Source organism: Parus major, chromosome 1, assembly GCF_001522545.3.
Source record: "Parus major isolate Abel chromosome 1, Parus_major1.1, whole genome shotgun sequence".
Lineage (NCBI taxonomy): Eukaryota > Metazoa > Chordata > Aves > Passeriformes > Paridae > Parus > Parus major.
The window spans coordinates 113,618,419-113,629,388 of NC_031768.1; the positions used below are offsets into that span (position 1 = coordinate 113,618,419).

A 10,970-nucleotide genomic window follows, 5' to 3' on the forward strand; every position below is an offset into this window, starting at 1 on the left:
CACACACACACACACACAGGGGTTCGGTCCCAGCACAGCTCCAGGCTCAGCAGCAGAGGCAGTCCTGGAACAGCCTCCCCGCAGTCCTGGGGGTCAGTGCTGGGAGCTCTTGGGACATCCCCGCTGCCCTGACCCGCTGGGTTTGTGCCCCACAGGTATCTGGGGCTGCAGTTTTTCTTCGAGGTGGGCGCCTTCCTGTGCTTCGGGGCCGTGTATCTGATTCTCAGCAAGCAGGAGAGGGAAGCCTGCCAGGCAGAGGAGGCAAAGGCAGAGCCAGAGAAGGAGAAACTGGCAGGAAACTCCACGAAGAGCCCGGAGTCCAAAGTGTGAAGCCGAAAAGGTGAATTGTGATCCGTTCTGGGCAGGTAACGCCATGTGAATCGGTGCACACCCGAGCTGTGCAGGAGTGATGGACCCTGGGGCTGCTTGCTGATCTCCCAGGTGGGATGAACTCTTCCTGCTCCATCCATACATTGTTCTCCACCTCAGGGGTGCAGCTTGTTCCTTCACATGGATTAGTCCACCCGCTTTAACCCGTGGGCTCTGCAGCCTGCTGGATTTGTGTCCTACAAAGCAGTTTTTCCTGCTGACCGTCTCGGTGATGCCAGCACCGAGCATTAACCATAAGCCTGAGGGGTTTTGTGGTATGTTCTTTTTTAAATAAATCATTTTTAAGAAACTGTTTTGTACTGAACCCAAAGGATCTCTGTGACTGATAATTATAATTCTTACTTTTTTGTGCTATCAGCACTTATTTTCTGATGGTCAGTGCTTATCACAGGAGCTCCCTGAAAAACGTGGGGGTTCAGGTGCATTCCTGGTTTGCAGTTCCAGAAGGGCAGAACTCCTCCCAGGGTTGCAGGATCAGAGGACCAAGTTGGAGCCCACTCCAGACTGGGTAGAGCTTGTGGCTGAACCATCTGAGCCCAGCAGCAGCCAGCCCTGGGCTCCCTGAAGGGGGTTCTGTCTGTAATTACAGGGTGGCAGTCCAGCCTGGCGCTATTTCGGTTCAGCTGCCTCTATTTCCTGCATTCTTCCCATCCTGGGGCTCCTTCCCACCCAAGAGTGAATTGTGTTGCTCCTACCACCAGCAAGCAGCCACAGCCACACTCACACACACACATTGTCATTTTTGGCTCCAAAATGGAATTCAGTAGAGAAAACAAAATTTGTAAGTTCAACTCAAATAAGCAGAAAAGAAATACACAGAGGGGAAATTCCATTCCCTCCTCCCACCCTGGCAGATATCCTCTGGGAAGGGCTGGGTGTGCAGAGAAGTGCAAGGGAGCCTGTGGTGAAGTGACTGAATTTAGCTATTTCCCCAAACTGTTTGCCCAGCCATTCTGAGGGACCCAATTACCTCGGTGCAGACTGAGAGGTTGGTTGGAATTTTTTAGGGGTTTGAGTTGGGTTTTTCCCTATTTTTGTGCAATGCCTTGTGTTCACTGAGTTAGGAGTGTACAGCCCAGTGATGTCTGGCTTCAGAGAAGGTTCTGGAAGGCAGGTGTGTGTGGATGTTGCAGGGATGTAGGTGGAGCCACCCAAGAAAGCACGAGTAGCCTTTGCTGACCTTTAGACAGCCAAAACTGGGAGTTTTGCACTACACTCTTTTCCAAGCCATGGCCAGGCAGCATCTGTGGATAAAGCAGCAGGAGGGGAATGGGAATGAGCAGCTTTGGGCAGGAGCAGGGAAGAGACAGCCCACGATGCCCAGGGTGGTTGTTCCAGCTCCTGGCATCCCAGGAATCTGCGGCATCCACGGAGAAGGAGGTTCTTTCCTGGCTGAGCACAAGCCTTGGCTCACAGGCGCTTTCCTGCCATGCTCAGCTCAATCCCAAGTTGCTCCAAGGTACTTTCCACACCACAACAAACACAAACAAGAGCACAATTTGCTCCGTATGGCGTGAAAAGCGGGGAGCTGCTATGCGCTGTGCCAGGAATCTGCCACGGATTCAATTCTTTGCCCATGGAGGTGGCCAAGCCCAGGCTGGACCAAACTTGGAGCAACCTGTGGTAGTGCAAGGCATCCTTGCCCATGGCAGGGGGTGGGATGGGATGAGCTTTAAGGCCTTTCCAAGCAGAACCATTCTGTGATTCCATGGTTCTCTCCTCCATCCCATTGGAGCCCCTCAGGGCTGTGCAGCCTTTGAGAAAGCCCCTCAAGCCACTGCAAGCTGTGGTTTCATTTACAGAAAGGAGAGGGAAAGGGGATAATTAAACCCTTCCCCAAACTAAGCAGTAAGTTTAATTGCCTGTGGTGCTGCTGCAGGTGGCAGAAGGGCTCACATCCCTCTCCTGCTGGGCTGGGATCTTGATGGATGCGCAAGGGGCCTGCAGGATGGCCTGGCCAGCTCGATGCCAGCCCCTTCTCGCTGCTGGGCTTGGGGCTGCATGTTCCTTTTCTACTTGGAGAGCTCCTATCACGTCATAGAAAGGTCTGGCTCAGGCAATGCACAAGCTGGCACAGCCTGAATTCTTCCTTCTTTCATTACCCCTCCAGCAGAGGACAGATCCCTGTGGATAAGCATCCAAGGCACTTGCAAACTGTGGCTTAGCTCTAGGCCTGTTTTTCTGCTTTTGCTCTGGTAATTTCCATCGATTTGGGCTGGAGTTTATTCTGTAAAGAGAAATAAACCTGCATTTCCCCATGCCCTCCTCTGTGCTCTTTAAGAACGCGGTTGAAAGGGACTGACTTGCCAGGGAAGATTAAAGAGAGGCAGTTTGGAAAGGCTGCTCCCACCTCCTCGGCAGGGAGGGAGATAAAACCCAGGGAATATGAAAGGGTTGGCAGCAGCGAGGGAGCAGCAGGAGGAGTGTTTGATGCAGAGCAAGGGGCAGGCAGGTAGGAGGGCTGCAGAGAAAGGAAGCAAAGGAGGGGGTAGCAGCAGCAAAATCCACCCTGTGCCGTTTGCCAGGTTCTCCCCGGAGGAGAAATCCCCTGGAGACAGCCAGAAACAGAATTTACAGAGCACTGAAGGGTACAGCTTGGGCACCAGCCAGGAATTGCACTGGGGGGTTAACAGGAGCTAATCCAGCTGTTCCAGAACTCCACAGGCTTCCTGGAACTGCAGCACTGGATGTTTCCTTGCAGCACTTTGCGGTGCCAGGGGTCACAGACCCCGAGGCAGAACGGTGCCTTTAAGGCTGGTGAGAATTGCACGGGGTCAAGAGAAGGAATTAAAACCACAGGGAAGGACCCAAAGCACTTATGGAGCCCAGAGCTGCCTTAGAGTCGGGCACCATTCCCGTTGCTCTGGATAAAGAGCAAAGCTGAAGCTTTTGAATCACCCTTAGTGTGTTTAGGTCAGCCAGATCTCTCCCTGGAGTGCTCCTGGCCACTGCTGCAGCCAGACCCAAATGGTTTCTCCTGGTTTGCTGCTGCTGTTCCAGAGCAGGTTTTCCAGCACAGGGGATAGGGATGCTCCCAGGTGGATTCAGTGGCTGTTTGCAGGGGGCCAACAAAACACGAGTCAAAACCCATGGAATGTTTCTCTTCAAACTCACTCGAGCTGCCTCTGGCAATCTGAAATCTGTTCCCAGAAAATGCTCGTTGAGGAGACACAGTTTGGGGCCAAAAGACAAAGAATTGCTGTTCCTGGGACTGAGGCAGAGCTGTGGATGGAATCCAGCCTCCAGGCTGGGGAAGAGGAAGGCAAATAAGCCATAGGTGTCACGCTGAAGTACAAGAAAATCTGGGAAGTTCCCAGAGGGACACTGAAAAGATGAGCCAAGGAATCACTGAAATGCTAACAATCAAAACCACGATTCCCAGAAATGGGTGGCTTGCAGGGATCTCAGAAGGGGAAAACAGAGCAGTGGGGCAGACCCAGACCCAGCTGAGCACTGATCCCTGGAAAGATGCTGAAGAAGTGACTCATGTATGTGCAGTCACTTGGATAAGGATGTCATGGATTGTCTCACACAGATCACATCAGACATTTCATTTCGCCTTTGGGTGGGCACCTGTCCCACCTGGGGTGCTGCCTCCTGACTGGAGGAAGGATTTTGACCCTGTCCCACCTTGTTCCCAGATGCTACCAGCCAGATGGAATTATGCAGAGAGGAGAAAAAGAGGAGAAAAAACAGGCTTAATTGGAAAGCTTCAGCTCCAGGAGCTGCAGGTAGTTTGCTGCCTACCCAAAAGGATTTATCTACAAGAATCTCACCAGGACAGATCTGTCCTGTCTCTAGGACTAATCAATATTTTAATTAATTACTTGGACGATGAGAGAAGCAAGAGCTAATAAAATTTCTGCTTACTGTCAGGAGTGCTGTGGATAGCAGGATTGGAATCCAAATCATTCACAGCAGATTGGAGAAATGGTGTGAAATGGATAACACTGGGATTTAACGTCAAGAGCAAAAGAGCGGTGCAGGGGAAGGAGGGCTGGGGTGCAAAATTTGCCCTGTGAGAAAGGAGATGTGGCACCAGCGGAGTTTGAGGCTCATATTGTCCTTTTAAATTAAATTGGAATTCACAATTCACTGGCTGTCCTGTGAGGGGAAGATATGACCCCTTGCACTTGGAGGCATAAAATTATTCTGAATAAGTTTCCCTGCTTATTGCCAAGTGCATCTCCTCCAGTTAGTGCTCTCTTGAAGGTCCAAGCAAACAGAGCAGAGTAAATCAGGAATTATCACCTGTGTTGAGAGACAGGTTGAGTAATGATTACTCCTGAAATATGGAATTCATCTTTGGGGCTTAATGGACTGGCAGTGGAGCTGTGCAGGAGCTAGCTGCTGAAGGTTCTGAAATGATTGTGGTGAAGAAAGAGCATCCTTTATCCTGCAGATGTGATAAGAGCTGACTCTGCTCCCCGAGCACATTCCCAGCCTCAGCCTCATCTGTTGCTCCCAGGGTGCTGAAGGACAGAAGTGCTTTCACATGGTGCTGATAAAGGCCGCCAGAACATTTTCATCCCTCTCCTCTCACTTTTCAAGGTAGAATGTCATTTGCTAAAGAGACCAGAACCTGAGATGGTTCCAAGCTGTGCACCCTGGACACAACAACTTGTGCACACAACTTTCTGAGCAAACTCGGGAAAAAATACCATTCCCTGGAACAACTTGCTATTGAATTCTTCTTCTTCCCTTTCCACCCTCCCCATCTCCTGTTTGTCCCAGTGCCGTGACCTAATTACACACTGGGCACTGATGATGTCCAAATTGCACCCATGAAGTTTTGGGGATGCTGTGCTCATCTTTCTTCCCTCCCCACCATTTTCTGGTTTCTTGGGACTGCAGGAGTGCTCTGGAGCACGGGCTGGACACAAATAATGAGATATTCCCTGGGAGACGGGAAATGCCTGTGTGTGAAAGCACCTGCAGGAACAATAAATGCAGGTGGATTGCTGAGAAATAGAAACACTCCTGATGGTAATCAAACTGGGAACACTGAGGAAAACTCCATCCCCAGCATGCCTGATGGGGTACAGTCCCCACAACCCTGAGACAGGACAGATCCAGGCCCAGCCCCAGAGGAAGGAGACAGCAGCAGCTGTGCCTGATTCACAAAAGCCAAAATAAGCACGATTTTAAGGCAAAAGGCACCAGCTACACAGGCCTTTCCAAAAGCTATTTATTATTGCAAACAAAGAGGAACTGAAGAAGGATGGGAAGGCCCAGATATTCTGGAGGCCTCACATCATTCCTGGGATGATCCTGAGCAGACTGAGACACACAGGCCTTGGCGCTGGCAGACGTGTGAGTGGCAGAGGAGGGGTGGGGGAAATCCAGGAGCAAGAGGCTGGAATTCAGCAGGCCTTGGGGAAATGTCGCTTTCCTATCCCAAAGGTCTCACACCAAGTCCTGCTGCATTGGTCTCCTGCACCTGGAGCAGAGGGTGCCTGTCCTCTCCAGCAGGAGGTGACACCTCCAGCTGCCCCAGGTCTGAGCTGGGGCTCACCTGCCCTGAGGATATTCAGGCACACAAGGGTTTCTCTGGACCCTGGTGATAAGCCCAAAGGAAGCCACAGCTCTCCAGTTTCCAGGAAACTGTGGGGGAAAAGCTGCAGTGAACAGCTGGAAATGTTCCATCAAGTCCCAGCTGCAGAGTTTTCTGCATTTCTCATTCCTCGGGGGAGCCATTACAGAAGATGTTCTGGGAACAGAGGATGCAGGAGTGAGCAGTGCCTAAAAAGAAGCTGGGAGACCGTGGCAGCTCAATCCTGCAGGGGACAACATCCCAGCAGGGTGACCCTGATGTCCTGGGCAGCCTCCACCATCCCATTCCCAGCCCGGCCGTGCCCCCGGGGTGCTGCTGTCACCCCCCTCTCCTGAGGCAGGGACACATTCCAGCTGCAAGCTGTGCATGGAGCAAAAGGAGCCACCCACAAGCAGACCCTGAGCACTCTCAGATGCCAGAGAGCCCTGGGAAGCAGGATCCAAGTCCTGGGAGGTGACAGAACCTTACACACACACACACACACACACCTCGAATCTCCTCTGGCCCGCACAAAGCTGCAGCTTTAATTTAGAGGCAGCTCTTGAGCCAGAGAGTGCCACTCATGATCTGGGTACGGTTAAATAATGGGAAAGGAGGGAGAAATTAGGCAGCAAATGTGCATATTAATGAGGAACATGGCAGGAGAAATAACGGGACACCAGCAAAGGCAGGAGTGAAACAGAGGGAGTGTGAAGTGGGAGCACCCCCGGGCACCGGGAGCAGTCAAGAGCTGCTGGAACAGGGATGGGGCACAGCAGCCCTCCCAGAGCCATGGGCTTGGCTCTCTGCAGCTAAACAGTAAATATACAGCAGTTGGTGGGCTAGCAGAGAGATAATCTCCATGACAGGACAAGCCATGGGTGAAAACAAACCTGGAGTCCTGCTAGGTGGGACACTGGGAAGAAATCCTTCCCTGGGAGGGTGGGGAGGCTCAGCACAGGCTACTTGGGCTCCTGGGGGCTTTGTCACACAGCCCTCAGCAAGTGGCCTCCGTGTCCTCCCACTCCTCTGGCTGCTCTGAACCTCCTCAGGGCTGTGGTTTAGTGCAGAGAGAGCTCTGCGGCTTTAATTTGGACATTAATAAATGGTAATTCCGCTTCCACGTTTCTCTTCCACAAAGGGAAGAAGCAAGGTGTAGGAGTCCTGCTTTCTGAGGGGGGGAAAAAATTAATAATTTTTAAAAAATAATAATAATAATAAAGGAAACTAGGTGCTTCTGTTGTGCCCTGTGTGCCTGCTAGTGCTGGCTCCCCTGGGAATCACCTTCCCAATCCCACAGAAACATCTCAGCTGGTGAGTTCAGCCAGGATTTGGGGCTGCTGCAGGCAGGGATGCTGCTCCTGGGGGCAGCTGCTCTCTGCCATCCTATTCCCTGCACTTCATTCCCCTCAGACTTCTCCAGACACAGCAATAATAAGTGAACTCAAAGTCCTGAAGCCAGGAATAAATCATGACACTGGTGACACTTGTAATTGAGAGTTTCTTAATTGCTGCGTTTGATTAAAGGGAGCTGCCGGCTTTGTGCATAAAAGGCAGAGACTCCAGAAACCCGAGGTAGGAAGAAAAGAGGATAAGAAGATGATGGGAACAGAAAAACGCGAGATCAAGGAGAAGAAAGGCTCGGGAGAAATCTTGTAGGGAGTACCAGAGATAAGGGAGACAAAAATAGAATGAGTGGTTTCACTTGTGACTACATCCATGTTTATTTCTGCCCTTTTGGGGCAGAAATACAGGGATTTGTGCTCTCCTGGTGTGAAATGCAGCAGCTATTTAGCACCACAAAGCACCAAAGATAAAGGCAGCATATCAAAAAGAACTAAAACCGACCAGGAAATTGCTTTTTTTTGTTGAAGTAAGGCACCAGGGAAATAGGAAAACCTTTCATTAGAACTTTGGTGGCTGCGCTGCCAGGAGGCAGCTCCAAAAAGCCAGGAGCTGCACCCTGTGAGTGCCAGGAGTGTCTCCTGCCTCTGCCAAGGTCAGGGACACACATCCCTGTGCATCCCTGCTGGGATGGCAGTGCCTCTCCTGCCCCAAGCTGTCTTTCAGGGATATTCCCCACCTCTGCAGGTGGTTCAGGGGGAAACCCACAATATTGATCTCGGGGAGACGACAAGCACAGGGAAAAGAGCAAGAGGGATGGGGAAAGATTTCCTTTTTGGAGGGGAAATTCCTTCCTGGAGTGTTCTTCCCTCCCATGACACTTTTTGCCAGCCCAGGTGGGCAAAGCACGGAGAGCACAGCAGCTGAGGAGCCCAGAGAGGGGCACACAGGATATTTGCACTCCTCTCAGACTTTACTTTCCTCTTGTCCATCATCTTCTTCATTTCCAAAGGAATTACACAGAGCAGGAGCCTGGCTCTGAGCTGCTTGGACGGGTGTGGATAGGGCTTAAAGGGTGAGCCTGGCTTAGGTAAATCCTCCATCCTGTACAGATTTGTTCCAACTCAGATGACTTTTTTGTCTTTGTATGAACTCCTCAGCGCTGACCTCATTGCTCCCAGGTGGAAGCTGGAGGTTTAGTGACACTGCAGGAATAAAAATGCTCCATTTCCTCCCGCTTTCATTGCTGTCCTGGCTGTTGTCTCCAGCCGGCTCTGAGCCTGTCTGCTCTGAATGAAAACAATATCCCTGCTATGGGTTAGTGAAAGAGAGAAGAAGGAGAAATCCTGGTGCAGCAGAGCTTTGCAGGGAGCTGGTGCCTGGGCTCTGGGCCAGGGTGGGGCAGCCACCTCTGGCACTGGGGATTTCCACAATTAAATGCACAAACAGTTCCAGCTGGAGCCAAAATCTTCAGGAGACTCCTGAGAGGCTGCCTTGCACTGACTGATACAGGGGCTTTCAATACAGTCAGTGCACTACAAAAAGTGTAGAAATTTGACCCTAAGAAATCTTTGCCTTGAGTTAGAACAGCCTGAAGAGTGTAAAAATTGGGGTGCTCTGTAAATAGCTTTTTTTTCCTTCCCTTTAAAAAACATACATTTTTTAAAAAATTTTATTTTATTTTCAACCAATGCATGGTATGGTTTTAATGAAAAGCAGCTCCCCAATAATCTGCAGCACAGGCTCATAAAATTTCCAGACTCATTAATTCTAACGATTTCCTTTGTGAACAGAGAGTCAAATGGAGCTGCTTCGTTCCTACAACTCCCGATTGCTTCCCACTGATGGGTTTTTTCCCCGGATCACTTATGGCTCTCTCCCTTTAAGCTGTGACAAATGCCAGGGCTCCTGGCACAGACAAATGGTGCATCTCGCTTTTGGAAAGCTCGAGAGCATCTTCATTTTCTTCCCCTTGTCACACAAGCCTCCTTCCCGTGACAGCAGTGTCCCCAGGAGTTCCAGGGCTGCCACCACGCCAGGCTGCGTTTGGAGAGCCACTCGTCCGTGATCCTCCTGGGAAACAGCAGCATCCTCCTGGCCTTCCCATACCTAAAGGGGCTTCAGAAAGATGGGGACAGACATTTTAGTGGGTCCTGTGGTGAGAGGACAACGAGGGAGGGATTTAAATTGAAAGAGGGAAGATTCAGACAAGAAATGAGGATTCTTTTACACTGAGGGTGGGGAGGCCCTGGCACAGATTGCCCAGAGAGGTGGTGGCTGCCCCTGGATCCCTGCAAACATTCAAGGAGGGGCTGAGCAAGCCTCTGAGCAGCCTGATCCAGGGAAAGGGGTCCCTCGCCGTGGCAGGGGCTGGACTGGCCGAGCTTTGGTCTCGCTGTAGCTCCAGGATTCCCACAAGCTGGAGCACGGGGGCAGAACTTGCCTTTGCATCCACCCACCTTTATTTGCCCCATCCAGGCGTGCCCAGACCTCTGGGTGATCTCTGCAGGGCTGGCACACAGAGGAGGGGACAGACCAGTGCTGTGCCTCTCTGCTCCAAGGACAGCCCAAAGGGAGCTCATGTGGCAGCAGTGAGAACCATCAGAGGCCAGGAAAACATGAGCCACTGGGAAGCAATTGGTGTCATTTAATCTGGAGGGAGGGCGGCAGAGAGGAGACAGGAACAGTGTTCAATTATGCAAAAGGTCATTGCCAAGGGGAGGATGGGGCTTCCAGGGACAGCAGCAGAAGTCAGTGGCCTGAAATTCCAGGCTGAGGGTGGGGAGGGAGAGAGGGAAGGGTTTAGCCAGGCATTAGCCAGGAGGGGTTTCATTGCACCCTTTTTGGGGATGGTCTGTTGTGAATGAGCAGCTCAGGGGCCGTGGAAGAATCCCCATCGAAGGCATTGGCAAAAGTGATTTTAATATAAACATAGAAAAATGCAGCTGAGCAAAGCTCAGTGGCAAGGATCGCTATCACTGCCCACAGGGGTGGAACACACAGAGGAAAATCAGGTTAGGATCGATTTGGAAGGATTTGCACGGAGGCTGAAGGCACAAAAGGGTAAGGAAGACCCCTGTGCTGAGTGGAGCCCCTCACTGCCTGAACTCCTGATGGAGCTGAGCTGTGGCCAGCTCCAGTCTTGGTCTCAGACTTGGACAGGGATTTCTGTCTAAATGAATTAACTACGGGGATTTAATTAAGGATTTTAAGCAGAGCCCCAGAGAGGATCTGTTGAGCACAGAGGGCCTCTCCCCCAGGCAAGGAAGTATCTCTGATTCCTGGGTGAGGAATCTCAGGCCCTGGGAGATCCCAGGGGAGATCCCACCATGCAGCCACCCTGCTGAGCAGGGAGAGCTCCAGGAGGGCTCCCTAGGCCATCACATTGATGGGATAAAGCAGCTGGACTGTGGACATATTGCATGCCATGGGAAAAGCCAGCATGAGGCTCCTGGTACCCACAGCTATTCCTCCAGGTACTCTCAGCTGCGGCTGTGCTCCCTGGAAAGTAATTCCAAAATGATGGATCTGCTCCTGCATCCAGGCTCTAAAAGAACAGAGAGATAAATGGGAGAGGCTGTGGGGAAGAGTTATGGGAATGATTCAGGAGCTGGAAAAGCACATGAGCGTGAGAGGTGAAAGCAGCCCTGGCTGTAGAGATCACGGCAGCAAAGGTGAAGAGGCTGCTGAGTTGCTCCCTGTG

General features: G+C 51.5%; 1 protein-coding gene across 2 annotated transcripts in view; it reads left to right on the forward strand.

Moving 5' to 3' along the window:
- Nucleotides 1-694, forward strand: part of SLCO2B1 (solute carrier organic anion transporter family member 2B1) — a 36,103-nt gene extending 35,409 nt beyond the window's left edge. For both annotated transcript variants that reach the window (XM_015649197.2, XM_015649291.2), the window contains exon 15: nt 156-694. In XM_015649197.2, coding sequence (XP_015504683.1) covers nt 156-330 — 175 coding nt within the window. In that variant the 3' untranslated portion in view covers nt 331-694. The remainder of the gene's footprint in view (nt 1-155) is intronic.
- The last annotated feature ends 10,276 nt before the right edge of the window (nt 695-10,970 follow it).